The sequence below is a fragment of the Planococcus citri genome, chromosome 1 (assembly GCF_950023065.1).
Source record: "Planococcus citri chromosome 1, ihPlaCitr1.1, whole genome shotgun sequence".
NCBI lineage: Eukaryota > Metazoa > Arthropoda > Insecta > Hemiptera > Pseudococcidae > Planococcus > Planococcus citri.
In genome coordinates, this window is record NC_088677.1 from 45,102,843 (window position 1) to 45,119,126 (window position 16,284).

At 33.5% G+C, this 16,284-nt stretch overlaps 2 protein-coding genes across 3 annotated transcripts; both read left to right on the forward strand.

Annotated features, from left to right (window-relative positions):
• Nucleotides 1–260: 260 nt before the first annotated feature.
• LOC135832223 (choline transporter-like protein 1) lies at nt 261–8,755 on the forward strand. The gene is made up of 14 exons (XM_065345343.1): nt 261–526; nt 3,610–3,738; nt 4,113–4,208; nt 4,900–4,992; nt 5,087–5,150; nt 5,231–5,466; nt 5,620–5,739; nt 6,717–6,842; nt 6,941–7,047; nt 7,167–7,405; nt 7,530–7,696; nt 7,804–7,896; nt 8,033–8,125; nt 8,259–8,755. Exons 2-14 carry the CDS (start codon nt 3,655–3,657, stop codon nt 8,316–8,318), a joined length of 1,578 nt encoding a protein of 525 aa, XP_065201415.1. The 5' UTR covers nt 261–526; nt 3,610–3,654; the 3' UTR covers nt 8,319–8,755.
• Nucleotides 8,756–8,919: 164 nt separating this feature from the next.
• LOC135832224 (choline transporter-like protein 1) lies at nt 8,920–16,001 on the forward strand. 2 transcript variants are annotated; one of them, XM_065345344.1, is made up of 15 exons: nt 8,925–9,534; nt 10,545–10,648; nt 11,756–11,851; nt 12,454–12,540; nt 12,637–12,700; nt 12,815–12,923; nt 13,039–13,117; nt 13,434–13,556; nt 13,916–14,041; nt 14,416–14,522; nt 14,604–14,842; nt 14,923–15,107; nt 15,430–15,543; nt 15,663–15,755; nt 15,858–16,001. In XM_065345344.1, exons 2-15 carry the CDS (start codon nt 10,580–10,582, stop codon nt 15,915–15,917), a joined length of 1,551 nt encoding a protein of 516 aa, XP_065201416.1. In that variant the 5' UTR covers nt 8,925–9,534; nt 10,545–10,579; the 3' UTR covers nt 15,918–16,001. The 2 variants fall into 2 exon arrangements, with proteins under 2 accessions (XP_065201417.1, XP_065201416.1); XM_065345345.1 differs by lacking the exon at nt 15,858–16,001 and having other exon boundaries at nt 8,920–9,534; nt 15,625–15,753.
• The last annotated feature ends 283 nt before the right edge of the window (nt 16,002–16,284 follow it).

Sequence of the window (16,284 nt, forward strand, 5' to 3'; positions counted from 1 at the left end):
TGAAGAAGTAGGTACTTTTCAAAGAAATTCAAAATGTGAAAATAAAGAATGGTGATAAACATTAATGAAAATTTCCAGTTTGAAAGATCATCCAGACTGAAATGAGACTGAGAGGGAGAGGGAGATGGAGAGAGTGAAATTGCATTCTCCATTTTTGAAGCTTCGCAGAGGCAGATTGCCATTACATAACTTTTTTCGTTTTGATAAATGCAACATTGATTCAGCTGATGTGAGTCCAAGTTTCAATGGCAATGAACGGTCTCGCAGACAAAACGTAGCAATAGCACGGCAATACGATCATCATCGCCAAGTTGCGGATATGTGTGCTGTTTGTTGAGTTCGTTTTTTAGTGTGTGTTTTTTATAATCAAGTTACCGATAATTCGGGTATTTTAGCTTTCTAAAATTGAACTTAAATTTTCGTATATTTTTGGAATAACTCAATTTTAATTAGCTTTTGTCTTATGGATGTGAAGATGATGAATGTGTCGTAATTCCCTCGGAAGGAAACCAGTTTCTCTGGAGAAGTAAGTTGAATGTTTCTAATTTGTAACTTGTAACTTAATATTTTATACTTATTCTAAATTACCGAAGTTAAAAATTGCAGAATTTTGTCCGTTTCGATGACCTTTTTTTCTTTTTTGCAATAGTGGCAACAGATAGGTATTCTTCACAATATTGTAATGTAATATGTGGGTAGGTGTAGGTAAGTTCCTAATATCCGCGAAACGCGAACCATTTCATTTCTATTCGCAATTCCTGGTAAAACCCGGCACCTGATAGATGAATAATTAACTACGTTCATAAGTAGCACCATCGTTGTTGTTTTGCGTTATTTATTTGAATTAAGTACTTATCGTTCGTACATCTAGATCTATGACTGTATTAGGATCTTTTTCTCAAAAATTACATTCTGTTTTCCCAATGTTGATAATTTTTCTCCCTTAATACACCTGGAAACCAGTTTCCAACTACATTTTGCAGTTTTATTATTCGTTGTAATACGGTCTCCTAAGATGCTTCATGCTTCTCTGCACGCCACAGAAAATTTGTTATTAGTTCATAGTTGTCTGCCTATTAGAAATTAGAATACTTGTTCAGCGTTGTAAATTTGGGCATAATACATTTCCGAGTAGGTAATTTCCATCGAAGGATTTCCCATTAAGTGATACGATATATGTACATAGGTAATTATAATTGGCACAGTACCTAATATCGAAAAAAACACGCGTACATAATAATTACCTCATCCCCACCTTTCGTGTCAGTGCCCAAACACGTTTATTTTCAGGTTTCGCATTTTTTGTTTCTAATTTGGCGAATTTTTCTGTTTTGACGAACCGTTAAGATGGGTTAAGTATAATAAGTAAGTAAGTATTAGTTGGTCAGTCAGGTATCTCCAGAGCTTAGGGCACTTTGACGTAGGACCAGTATACCTAACCTATACGTAGTAGTATCATTTCTAGATATTCCCGGTGCGGCTCGTATACTCGTAATATTGGCCTTGAAATTGAATGTATAGGTACGGTATTGTTGCATATTTTTTCTCCATTTTACTTATTCGTGGAAGTATTTGATGACATCGGTCCTTTTCTATTGTTGTTTTTATTCGTTGTTCTTTGTCCTGAAGACTGAAATAAAATTTATTCAAATTTTAAGCGAACATTTTTTTACGAGCTGTGAAGAAGCCTAGCTCGGTAGCTCCGTCTAATCGCTTAAAAGCGGTTTTTATAGCGGACTGGCGGATTTATTCGCGGAATAGCGGAATTTCCCCCAACAGGGATATACGTTTTACGATACGAAATATTTCTCTTGATGCGCACCAGCCATGTGTTTCAACCGGACTGATTTTTAATGAGACCAATACTATGGGTACCTACATATCACATAATTAACACATATTAGGAGAATTATGTGGGTATGATATATCTAAACCTATGCAGCATATATGTACGTGTCGCTCGAATAATACATAGCACGTTCCACGTTCCTTTAGTAGTTATTTTTGTTTGGTTTCCATGATAAGGGTCGTAGACTACTGCGTCGATGGGTTCTCATTCCTATTTTTAACATGTGTAAAATATTTGCTCGAGTCCTATGCATACCAGGATAGATCGAAAAAAACAACAACAATCATGTGCATAAATACTTATATTGAATTGTGGCCAAACTCGCGGAGTTGGTCAAGTTATTCCAAGTTGGTACGTAGATAGTGCTCCATAAAAGATTTGAGATCTCTTAGCTGCACTGGAGGAGGAGCTACAGGTTCCCAAAAGTTCATGATCGTCGTCGTCGAGTTAAATACCTACTTGTAACTTTTGAAAAATACCTTATTTCCGAAAAGCATACAGTAGAATGAAGATAGAATTTCCAAAAATGTTACTTCACACGTATTTTCAAATTAAATAATTTACAGTATCCTTCAAAGAAATATGTAGTTCTAATATTTGTTGTAATGTTCGGTTTTTGATTTTTTTGAATTTTTATCCTAGTGCAGATAGAACCTACCTATTCAATTTTTTCAAAAGTATCAAAGATGACGTCATGTCTGGTAATCTTGGAAATTTCTATTAGACAAAAATTAAGAATGCAGGTCTTGTAAAAACGTAGATTAACCAACTTTCTAAATAGGTGCAGGTCGTTAAACAATAATATTGTTGGTATCTTGATCAGTATACTACTTTATCTATTCAAAAAAATATGCTTCAATAGTGCAAAATTCACTTTAAGGCAAAGTGCCTAAAAGCCTAAATTTAGCCACCTTGAGCTTACAAATCGGAAGTGTAGAGAGAATTTTGGGTCTATATTGAATACATCATTTTTGAAAATTGCAATTTTTACCCAAAAGTGGCCATTTGAAAAATAACGAATAAAATGTCAAGAAAATCGACCCAGAAATCTGAATTTTGGTATATACCTAGGTACCCTATACTTTCACCCAAACGGGTTCAAATACAATTTCCACAAAATTTTACGACTAGTTACAAATCATTTATTATTACTCTTTGAATTATTACAATGATACGTTGGCTAAATAATCAACATCCGCGTAAGTATAGTAAATAATTTTATCAACATGAAATTCAGAATATTTACGTCTCATTGTAATAATTCAAAGAGTAGGTAAATGATTTTTATTCTATGAATTCCGGACTAGTCGTAAAATTTTGTGGAAATTGTAACTTTGAAAAATTTGCTGGAGGCTCTAGAACTGTTCAAAATGGTTTGAACCCGTTTCCAATCGATGTGGTAGGTGAAAGTAGGATACCTAGGTATATACCAAAATTCAGATTTCTGGGTCAATTTCTTGAAATTTTATTCGTTATTTTTCAGGTGGCCACTTTTGAGCACTTTTCGGTGACCACTTTTGGACTTTTGCCGTTTTAAAATGGCCACTTTTGGGCAAAAATTGCAATTGAGGTGTTCAATAGACGCAAAATTCTCTCTACACTTTCGATTTGTGAGCTCAAGGTGAAATTTGCCCTGTTGAAGCATATTTTATTGTTTACTTACTTATAGATACATACATACCTAAACCTACGTTCTTCATCGTAAAACAGCTAAATTATTTTAATAGCATATTTTTATATGTATAATATTAATGTTTCAGGTTAACATTAAAATTACCGATCTAGTAAACGATCATTAGATAAACATGGATTATTCAAAGATGCAAGATCCATCTATTAATACCTATCCGAGCGTGCCTGTAGAATTTCCTAGTTCCAGCATGAAAAATGTAAGTGAAAACTGAAAATATACATACCTATCTAGATCTACATATGTACATAGTTAGAAGGTTGAAAGTAAATTCGCGTATAAGTCGTAATCCCTGATGTGTATGTTGTAAAATATTTTGAATTTTTATTCAAAATGTACATAAGTAATTGATTATCACGATTCAATTCAATCAATTTGAGTAGGTACATGTACAACGTAAGTATAAGTCCATTAGCTGGACATATTACTAAGAAATGGCAATAATACGTACATAAATGTTATCTAAACATTCGAGTTTATTGCTGCTATTGTTGATTGTAAATAATATAAACCTAATATGTATGTAGCCTATAAACTAATTTTGTTAACATTATCGCATTATTGCTTGCACAGGAATTGATAAAAGAAGATCATGCTGGACCGACCAACAAAAGAAAACCAACTAATGTGGAATTTTTAGTAGTGTTCGGTATCACCGTTGCGATATGGGTAAGCGTTTTTATACCTACCAAATTGCATCATGTAAACATTAAGAAAAAAACACATGTTGAAGAATCTTATCGATTGATTTCGTTCAGTAAAGTAGATAGTTGTTTCCTTCCACAAGTGCAAATGTTGGAAAATCTTTGATGAAATTATGATTCACCGATAACGTTTAATTTAATTCGAATAATACGAAGAATGCTTCAACGTTTCATTTCGATACTGCGAGTTTATTCTTCTATTTCTCGTGTCTCAGCGAACTATATGGCATGGCTCGAGCTAAATTTAACGTACAGGGTGCGCAGAAAGAAATATCAAGTAGGTACCGCCAAAAAAGTTTTTACTAAATGTTTCGGCTGGCCACAGTGAATGATTCCTACATAATAATGATAGCACATGATTATAGTTGTTGGACTAAGGTGATAACATTCTACCAATAATAATACCTATTCATCTATTTCACGTTACCAGCCCATATTTTTAATAAAAAACTTTCTTCGGGGTACTCGATATTTTTGCGCACCCTGCAGGCATCAGGATACCTACTACCTACCGGTTGTCATGAACGGTTCAGACGTCATTGTCACACGTTCAGCGAAAAATGATTATTTTAATGATACAGCGGTATTATTGTAAGTTATTCAGTGTCTATTCAATGAATATTAAATAGGTATATTTTTTAAATTTCATATTTCAGCTATTATTGAACTTCTACTGCATGTGCAACGGAGATTTAAGTCGACTCGATACAAAATCTTTGCAAAATGGAACTACAACCAATGACTTTAAGGTATTTGTATTTCGAATGATTGTATTATGCAAATTTTCCATCATCTCTGGAAGTACCTATAGGTATCTAACCATCTGTGTGTGATTAATTGTAGGAATTTGCGACGAATATTAGAAATGCATCCGGTGAAATATACCTGGCGTGTTCATCTGCTGTGGGTAAGTTCAATATCAATTTGAGTTATTCCCTCGAATATGCACGAATAAATTTTGTATTCTTCGAATATGCATTATTACAGTACTCTCTGCATTGCTGATTGTGTTATTCCGTCGTTTCGCCGGTACGATTGTATGGTTCGTTGTAGGACTTGTGTTGACGGTGATGGGTATCAGCACTGTGGGTGCATGGTATGGATTTTTCATCAATTCAGTCCAAACGGCAGATAAAGGTAGTAAACTCACGCTGGATAACGAAAGTGATGACAATGCTAGTGCTGGTGTACTCGTTGGGGCGGTTTCTATCACTTTTTTTACGGTAAATACATATGTATATAGCATTTATAAGTGTTCATTGTATTACATTTCAATAATCGTGTGTCCTTCGAATTATTTTCTCCGATATTATCATTCAAAGAAGAATGCTGTACTCTCTACTTAGGTACTTATTCCAAGTTTTTTAATTTTTCAGTTGATTATTGCGGTGTTGATTTATGCGATTCGTAAACACATCCGTTTGGTTATTCGACTATTTAAAGAAGGTGGTAAAGTAACTCAATCGATGCCTTTAATTTTGGCCCAGCCGTTTGTGGTGAGTGAATCAGATCGGTATATAAACCAACTTATTTTTAGGTGCATATAACTGTACAGGTTTCGCTGGTGGAGGTGGAGGGGGGTTGAACTGATATATCAATTATTTCAAGGGCCGTATTATAATAAACGTTACTTAGGGATCACTTGGCCAAGTGATGAATTTTGAAGCAATTTTTCCAGGCATGATTGAATTTTTGAAAAATTTTCTACTATTAAATTGAGAGATAGGACTTCGAAGTATCGATTCATAATTTTAAAAATATGAAATTTTTATTCGTTTAAGTACGAGAAAAATTGAATCAAAATTTCCCACTCAGCGAAGTGATCCTTAAGTAGCGTCTATGAATACGGTCCTAAGATTCTCGAAAGTATTTACACTGATGAAGGTTTTCGAGAATCGAACTTTCCTCAACAATATTTTATTCCATGGTCAGTCTTAAAATACCCGACGCATATGTTATCTTATTTGTATTCTGAGAAAATAAGTAGGTACTCGAGTACATACTTATTCAGTATTTGATTGAAACAGTTTGACTTTGATTCAAGGTCAAAGGCAATACTTTAGTTTTAATTGATTTAGAAATTAAGTACCTATATAATAAAACTATATTGAAATCCTATGCAAAGGCAAAGTACGAAACACTTTTTTTGAAAAAAGCAACTCATTTCTTCCAGTTGATCAATTGAGATGAAATTTTGTTCGGAAACTTCTTAATCATGTCGGCATAAAGTTTTAGTTCAGGTTATAGTTCAAACCTAGCCGAATTCGTGCAATTTTGGAAAATTTTGCTGCTCAATGCATGCATGCATGCATGCATGCATGCATATTGCATTAGGCAGATTTTCGACCTTTTTTTTTTTTGTCGAATTCATGCAATAGACAGCGTCGATGCCTAATGCTGCGGAAATTTGGCGTAGCCCTACATATGTACATTGAATTGCGAATTATTTTTAATTAATATGTATAATTCACAGACATTCGTGGTGTTGATCATCGTGCTATTCCTCTTCGTGTACTTTGCGCTTTGGATTGAAAGTTCGGGATTTCCTCAAACAAATGAAAATGGCGTCGTAGAGTATGAGAAAAATGATTTAATGAATGTAAGTTAATTTCGTTATTTGGGTGTTCTTATTTACCTATTTTGTCAAAATGAATCATATTCGACGCAATTATACCTACATAATTATATTTCTAACAGTTCGCTGCTATATTCAATGTACTGGTGGTTTGGTGGATTGTTCAATTTGTTATCGGCTGTCAAAATATGGTTATTGCTGGAGCAACAGCAACTTGGTATTTCACTAGGTAGGTAATTTTGACGATTTTACGTGTAGATTTCAAATTCTTGAAGTGTGCTTATTAAAAACACGTTAGAATGTATTTAAATTTCAACTTTTATTGTTTTTTGTTTTGTCTTTGTTCAGGGATAAAACTCGCGTTAACAATGCAATAAGAACAAGTTATAGATACTTGCTGAAGTACCATCTGGGTAGCGTCGCGTTGGGTTCATTGATCATCACAACCATTCAAATTTTACGTAGATTTTATGAGGCTACCATGAGGAAAAATGCTCGTAACATAATCGGATGTCTGTTGAGTTGGTTGTTGAAATATATCGAAAGGTTCTTCACCTTCTTAACCAGAAACGCCTACATTGAAATTGGTGAGCTTATTTAATCGTAGTTTATTTGAAGGTGCCTATAGGCATATAGGTACCTATACCTACTTAATGCATGATTTTTGAACAACCACGAGGAATTGTACTGAATGACGTGACAATGTTTCAGCTATTTATGGCGATGGGTTTTTCGTATCTGGAAAACGAGCTTTTCAAGTTTTGACCAACAACGCGATTAAAGTAGCTACCATTAATTCGGTCGGCGATTTCGTCATGGTGTTGGGCAGATTATTGGTTACTGGTCTCGCTGTCTTGATTGGATTTTTACTTTTGCAGGTAAGATTGTAATCATCACTTTATACGTGTAGGTATACTCCTATTTTATCGTAGAAATTAGGTACTCTGAAATAAGTGATTTTTAATATGTTTGATTTATGATTTAGGGAAGGAGTGATATTACGAATAGTGCTTATCCTTTGGGTGTCATTGCCATCGTTTCGTTCGCCATAGTTCACGCGTTCATGTTGGCATTTGAGGTTAGTGTTGTTTTGCCTACATATGTATTAGTACCTACATTAAATCTCCGCCTATCGAACCGTTCACAATGTACCTACGACCAGAACAATGAGAATATTGCGCAAATATTAATAATTTATGGTTATTTTTGTACAGATGATCGTCGATTCCGTATTTATCTGTTTCTGTGAAGACTGTGATATAAATGATGGGGTTCAACGTCCGTATTATATGAGCAAAGAAATGATGGTAAGTGTAAAAAATATATACCTACGTATTCTTATATGTATATGCGAATATTATAACACTAAACGGTGTCATACACAATTGTGACGTTTTAATTATATGTACCTACTTATAATCGTTATGCATTATTTTATAGGTATTCATGAATAAAGAAGACCCGAAAGTATTGAGAGTCGGCGATGCAGCCGCTGAATAACTTTGATATACAATACATATATTTTTTTTTACTTTTTTAAAACAATTTTATTCTCAGAAGTATTTTTTATTTTTAATTTTTTTGTTCTATATGCCTAGCTACTTATCCTCTCGTGTGATTTTTTTTCATTTTATTTTTGTTTCAATTACCTACTTTCTTTTTATTGTTCTGTTTCTTTTTTTTTTTTTTGGTGAACGAATTTGTATTCTTTACATACTTATCAATACTCGCGTTATCAACTATCGTACGTATTTCAATTCTGGAGATTTTTCTCTGTTTTTTTAAATGCATTTATTTAGTGATATTTTGTAATAGTCCTAATGCGGTATTATTCGATCCGCGTGATTGATCATTTTTGTTTTTAATAAATTAAGATTTTAAAATAATTGTAGGATACCTACATGAGAAAGATTTTGAATAAAGTTTTGAGAATTGAATCGGTTATTATTTAGCGTAAATAATCATTACTTTGAGCTTTATAGTAATGTTTAGCTCGTATAAACAAAGACTTCTGCAAAGAATTGATAAATTGATTAAAAATTATACTCGGCGTATTTGGGATGTTTTTTCGATTTCTCTTTGTCCGATCTAGAAATTTCTCCATTACTCGTAGTTGGGAGTTGGGACACTAATTTGTACTTGGGTATACCTACGTATTACCTATATGTACCTGTCTCATGAGCATTTTAGAAAAAATTGCAGGACAGTAATTAGCTACGAAAATTGCGGCGAGCCCTGCTAATGAAACATGGAAGGACGTAGTAAGAGTACAAATTTTGTTTCATTTCGAACTCGTTACATCGTGTTGAAAGATAGGTATGAAGTTGTGAACGGAGACGGCAAGAGGGATTCGTTTGACGCAGTGTTGCTTTCCTTTGTACTAATTTTTTCTCGTGCAATTTATTAAATTTGCTCGAATATCTTTTTAGGATTGGCCCATAGGCTTACAAGTTACAAGTTTTGTTCATTGTGAATTTTAGTATTGTTCAAGTATTGGAAATTTATTTTAGCCAAGTTTCTGTTCACGTGTTGTACACCTAACTTACGATGGTTTTTTTTTTATTCTCTATTTTGAGAAATTCGTGAATTCATTTCATGACTCAAATTCATACTTTGTTTTTATTGCCACCTACCACTTATTAAAATCCACGTTGTTGCCTCCCATCGTAGAGTGCTTTGAATACTCGTATAATCTCTTCGATAGAAAATCAAACCAGTAAGTTGATTGTTGAATTTATTATTAATTTATAGGCAGATACTTTTGCTACTTATTTTAGACAAATTTTAACAATTAGGTAGAGTTTGATAAAATGTTCATATTCATTATTTTGATGAATGTTAATTATTCTTATTCACGTTCACCATGTTATCGAAAAAATGCTGAAGCTGACCAACGTTAGTCGTTATGGTGCCGGTGCGGCGTGTTTTCTTTGGCGTTTTACTACATATATTACTGTATGTCAAGTATACCAAGGCCAAGGCTAAATAATCCGCGAACGATTCGATTCATTCGCGATTCATAATGAAAAACGATTCAGTACTTACGCCGCCGCCTTACAGCACTGAAGTTGAATACCTATGTCAATTCGCATTATGTTTTGGAATAGGTACTTCTACTTAGGTACTTAATACTTATCGTGCATGTGAATCTTCAAGGATAATAATGACCCTTAATAGTGTCATCTACTGCAGTCTGTAACCACACCAGGAATTTCCTAGAATATAAGTCAGAAATTTTAAAAATCACTGACATGTTCCTATTTCAAAAAACATCTTCTAGGTACCATAAACACGAAGTACAGGCATAAGTACATAGATAAATGGTAAATCAATGTTATACCTATGTATCAGTTGAATTTTAACCCAACTTTTCCGGTGAAATTAATCTCACGTGTACTTTCCTAATTTCCGTACTTCCCTTTGGGGACTCATAGAGCGCTTTTAAAAACGATTTGTTGTTTTTATACGAATCCTCCTCGTGAAGGGGGGGATGTCATCCCACAGTGCAGGGGTAAGCTAATGAAGGTGTTTGATTCACCTCACCACATCTTCCCTCCGCTCTCTCACACATACCTTCTCCATATACCATTTTTTTTTTCATTCAAAAGTGCCGCTGAAAAACTAAAACTGCGTACCTATACGGTACCAACTTTATCAAAAATTAGGCTAATTGTAAGTACGATTTTATGGACGACAGTCCTAAATGTGTGAACATTCATATTTCAGGTCCGCAATACAACCACGTCGCAACCTATGCGACAATGAATAAGATCATGGATAATCCTGAGACACAGCATCCGTTTTTGAATCCCAATTCCAGCACAAAGAATGTAAGTATAATAATAGCGCATACCTTTGGGCCGACCTAATACCTATGTATGAAAGTGCAACTACATATACAGGGTGTCCGGGGAGTGGTGGTACAAACTTCAGATTTGGATATCACCGGGTACGAGTAAAAAAACACGTAAGATAAACAAGTTGCATATTTTGAAAGTTGAAGGGGTAAAATACGTTTTCATAATCCAAGAGCCAAAATCCAATTTTGACCATGGAGGTCCGTAGTACTTTGAATAATGAACAAAATAACCTATTATTTTGCCTAACTCGCAAATTGAATGGGCTACATATGATTTTTAATTTCAAAAAATCGCGATGAAAAAAATGAATGCGGAAATGAATACTTACCAGGTCAAAAAATAAACAAATTTTGTTATGATAATAATTTTTTTCTTTACTCTAAAATTTAAAAAGTTTTTGAAGCTCAACAATTTTTGATTTGCTAAAAATTTCATTAAATTTACAATTTTGAGCTTCAAAAACTTCTTAAATTTTAGAGTAAGAAAAAAATTATCATAACACTTTTTGACGTAGTATTCATTTCCGCATTAATTAGTTTTTTCATCACGATTTTTTAAAATTAAAAATCATTTGTAGCCCCTTCAATTTGCAAGTTAAGCAAAAAGTCATGATTTTGGCTCTTAGATTTTGAAAATGTATTTTGTCCTTCAATTTTGAAGATAGGCCACACCTTTCACAAAACCTTTTTTCTTAGTCGTACTCGGTTGTATTCAAATCTGAAGTATTAACACCCACTCACCGGACACCCAGTATATTGTGCCTATCTACTACCTATATGAAGTACAATATAGGTGCAATGTACAGGGTGGACAGAAATATCGTGAACCCCAAAGAAAGTTTTTCATTAAAAATATAGGTTGGCAGTCATCATCTCAGTCCAACAACCAATCATATGCTATCATTATTATCATTCACTGTGACTAACCAAAATATTTAGCAGAAAACTTTTTTAGGGGTTCACGATATTTCGGTCCACCCTGTAAAATGCAAGGATCGAACGTAAATTAGCATAAAAAATACACTCACAGCCTATAACTAAGCAATAGGTACACAATTAATTGATTTTACTTGTGCAGGAATCAATAAAAGAAAATGGAACAGTCCCTGTTAACAAAAGAAAACCAACAAATGTGGGATTTTTAGTGCTATTCGGTATAACTGTTGCAATATGGGTAAGTGTACTACCTATAACCTAGGTACCTACTACCTAATCTACATTAGAATTTTAAAAATCTGCGATCTGTTGCCTCAATACAATTTGATTCATTGAATTTTCCGATTTTGGGGCAAAGTGCTTGATGCGACATTGTGTCGCATGCTAGATATGCGTCTACCTATTACCTACATACATGAAACGTTGCATTTATACGCATATCTAGCATGCGACGTACAATGTCGCATCAAGCACTTTGCCCCAAAATTGGAAAATTCAATGAATCAAAATTATATTGAGGGCTAAACCTGAAACAGTCAAATTGCACTGTAAAAAAGGCAAACTGTCGTGACTGGGAATGAAAAAAGTACTGCTAAAATCAGTTACTTATTTAAAAAATTTTAAATTATTTACTGAAAATTCAGTCAAAAACTACTGCTTTTAGGAATAAGGCAAAATGTCGTCAGATCCTTCTCTTAAGCAGTAAAATTTGTCTGTTTCAAATTTAGAGAGTATGATTCAGTACTTAGAATTACCTATATACTTACCTTTACAATGAACGTCATACATTCAGTTTATTACAACTGATTTTTGTACAGTATTCAATGTTTCCTCTTTCAGCTCTCATTGAACTTCTACTGCATACACTACGGAGATTTAAGCCGGCTGAATACAAAATCTGCGAAAGAGATCAGTGGATTTTTCGAGGTACATCTACATATCTATTCGTATTTCGAATGTTTGCACGCCTAATTGAAAGAATACCGATTTTTCATCACCTTAGCCATGTTTGATTACTTGCAGGAATTTGCAATGAATATTAAAAATTCATTCGGTGAAATATGTCTAGCGTGTTCATCTGCTGTATGTAAGTTCATCTCGAACTATTTTGCTGAATGAGCACAATAATGCGCAAATAAGTACGTAAATTTCTTACTCTCTTAATGTAGGTATATCTAATACCGATGTACATATGTTACAGTATCTTCTATATTGATGATTGTATTATTCCGTTATTTCGCTAGTACCATCATATGGTTTTCTGTGGGACTTGTGTTAACGGTATTGACTATTGGCACGTTGAGTACGTGGTAAGTATGCCGAATTGATTTTTTCCCCAAACACATTAAGCCTTTCGTTTTTTTTTTGCGTAGGAAGTGTACCTACCTTAATTCTAATGGCATATTATGCTTTTATAATTTTAAGGGTTCGATATGGTATTGGAGATTCGAAACCCACAACTTATGATCCACTTTTTGATGTCTTTGTATTCACTATGTTTACGGTAGGTAATCATTTATATCAATACATGTTTCTTTCATCTAATTATATGTACATAGGTATTTGACGTGTGGTAGATACTCGACGGATGGCGGTAATTCGGAGCCTTTGACACTTCTGATGATAGTTGCGATTAGAGATGAATGACGATATTAATCGATGTATCGATGAGGCATTGATGATTACTACCTGTCGTAATCTATTGAATAATGTGACTGGCATTAGCACTGTGTGTTACATTTTCACTGTTTCGCAGTCGAAAAGTCGATCGTTTGGATGGTTCATGATTTTTTCAATTTGTTCTTTTTTCATGTTTTCAGATCATTATTGCGGTGATAATTTATTTTGTAGTTCTCCAACATATTCCTATGGTTAATCGACTATTTGAAGAAGGCAGTAAAGCAACTCAGTCAATACCTTCACTTTTGGCGCAACCATTCGTGGTAAGCGAGAAAGATGGCGTGGATCGTGGGTTAACGTATCTATGGTTTAAGCTTATTTTTAAATGATAAACTGCTCATTTTACTATGCTCTATGCTTCTGCCATTTTGGAGTAAATGAGTGAGTAATCAATAAGATAGGTACCTATTGGTTTCATAAATTGTTAGATTTTCAAGAATATATATTGTACTGAAGATTTTGAAGATTCATTCTATGTGAATTTTTCCTATCTTGAAATGGTTGAAGCTCATCCTATTTTTCTTTTTTCTTATTTATTTATTTTTTTTTATATGAAATATACTACAGTACTTACCTATACTTACCTATTTTCTTATTTAACTTACTTCGATATGTTTCACAGACATCCGTAAAACTGGTTTTTGTGATATTCCTATGTTTGTATTTTGCGCTGTGGATCGAAAGCTCAAGAATTTCCGAAACAAATGCAAACGGTGACATAATATATCGGAAAAATCACATAATGGTGGTATGTATGTACATTCCTACTGATGTTTATTTTGATACGCAGATGTCCCAGATTATTAAAGCAAACTGGTATCTGGTACTGGTAGTAAAACTTATCGAGTCTAAAAAAAATAATATAGGTACATACATGAAATACCTGTACGCACGGTTGCTCATCAAACATTTGTAATCTTGCAGACTTGGGTGTAGATATCTTGCCACAAGATGAGACCAAAAAACTTCATGTCGTTAGGTGCTTAAATTAAATTTTACCAACATTTTTGACCATAATCTCTTATAAGTTCCAGTTGCTGAATTTTTTAGCCGTAAAACACCCAACATATTTTTATCTCACATTGTCAATCTTACAAAACTAATTATAATTTTCAATTGTAGTTCGCCTCTGCGTATAATTTCTTGGTAGTTTGGTGGATTATTCAATTTCTTATCAGCTGCCAACATATGGTCATTGCTGGAGCAACAGCAACTTGGTATTTCTCTAGGTAACTTGAAGATTTTACGGAACTAACTTAGTTAAGAATAGGTAGGTACCAACCTAATCTATTTTTTAAATTTTTTTTCAGGGATAAGACTCGTATCAATAATACAATAACGATAAGCTATAAAAATTTGCTAAAATTCCATTTGGGTAGCGTCGCGTTAGGTTCTCTGATCATGAACATCGTCCAAATTCTGCGTACGTGCTACAGGCTTTGCAGTCAAGTTCGCAATACTAATGTAATCGGATGTTTGTTAACTTGCTGTCTGGAAGATCTCGTAAAGTTCCTTAACTTTGTAACCAGGAACACGTACATTGAAATTGGTAGGTTCTGAATATAAGCATTAATTAATAAATAATTTTTGAATAAACTTTCTTAACGTAGCAGGTTTTTTTTTGTTTAGCAATTTATGGCAGCAGATTTTATGAATCTGGCAAACGAGCTGCTCAGGTTGTTACCAACAATGCGATAGAAGTGGGAACTATTAATTCGGTTTGCGATTTCATTATGGTATTGTGTAGATTTGCGATTGCAGTTCTTGCCTACTTCATTGGACGATATTTTCTATTACGAGGAAGATCATACAAGGTACTTACGGAGAAATATCGAGTACGCCCCCAAAAAAGTTTTCTGCTAAATGTTTCGGTTGGACACAAGTGGTTGTTGGAATGAGGTGATAACATTACACCAATCAAAATCATATGCATTTACATATTTCACGTTGCTAACCTATATTTCTATTCTATCAAAAACTTCTTTGGGGTACCTACTCATTGATTTACCTACCTATTAACTCTTTAATACCTTACCTTATGTTTATAGTATCTACCTAGAAGATATATTTTTTTTTTTTTGAAATAGGAACATGTTGTTAGTTGGTGATTTTTAAAATTTCTGGCTAATGTTGTAGGAAATTCCTGGAGTGGTTACAGTAGATGACACGATTAAGAGTTATTATTATCCTTTAATTTTTATTTTCGTCGTTTCGTTCACCATTGCTCACGCATTCATGTCGGCATTAGAGGTTAGTGTTTATTGCGTCTGATTTGATTGTTCATGATTTATGATCGGAGCAGTTAGAATAAATATTGCACATAAATATTAGATACCTAATATGTACATAAATGGTGATCATTTGGATAGATGATCGTCGATTCCGTATTCATTAGTTTTTGCGAAGATAGTGATATGAATGATGGTGGAAAGCGTCCTTATTATATGAGTGAAAACATGATGGTGAGCAAAACAAATCATAAGCACATACCTAGATACTTATTGCTGCAGTACGCATGTGGTCTTATTTTAGATTGTTGTTTCACATTGTGAATTATTTTACAGGTATTCATGAATACAGATAAACTACAGTCCCTGAAAGTCGGCGATGCAGTCGTTGAATAATAATTTACTTTTTTTTTTAATTTCTTCGTTTTTTTATGTCTTTATTTTTTAATTGTACCTTCAATAAAGTGTTTTTTAATCAAATTTTTAAATTTTTTTTGTGTTATATTTTATTGTGCAAGTTCTTTGTAAACCTTTTGCATTACAGGTCAAGTATTTTTTTCGTGTGTCTTATGTAGTTTTTATTGAAATGCGCGGCAATACTTTATGTAAACACTTGCGTCCAATCCAGAAATGTTATCTTATTTTGAATTTGACGTTTCTTTTTATTTTATTCATTTTTTAAAACTATTACTAATGTTTTTGATGCATTTATCAAGTGTAGTAATTTTGTAATTAATGCAACGTCAAGATTTCAAGAAAAAGT

Bases quoted from the DNA above. Each gene is read 5' to 3' on its own strand.
- LOC135832223 (XM_065345343.1), top strand. From the start codon at position 3,655: ATGGATTATTCAAAGATGCAAGATCCATCTATTAATACCTATCCGAGC. The intron at 4,209-4,899 runs GTAAGCGTTTTT...TTCATATTTCAG, and splicing joins GTATCACCGTTGCGATATGG to CTATTATTGAACTTCTACTG. The intron at 7,897-8,032 runs GTTAGTGTTGTT...ATTTTTGTACAG, and splicing joins CGTTCATGTTGGCATTTGAG to ATGATCGTCGATTCCGTATT.
- LOC135832224 (XM_065345344.1), top strand. From the start codon at position 10,580: ATGAATAAGATCATGGATAATCCTGAGACACAGCATCCGTTTTTGAAT. The intron at 13,118-13,433 runs GTAGGTAATCAT...TCATGTTTTCAG, and splicing joins TTGTATTCACTATGTTTACG to ATCATTATTGCGGTGATAAT. The intron at 15,544-15,662 runs GTTAGTGTTTAT...TCATTTGGATAG, and splicing joins CATTCATGTCGGCATTAGAG to ATGATCGTCGATTCCGTATT.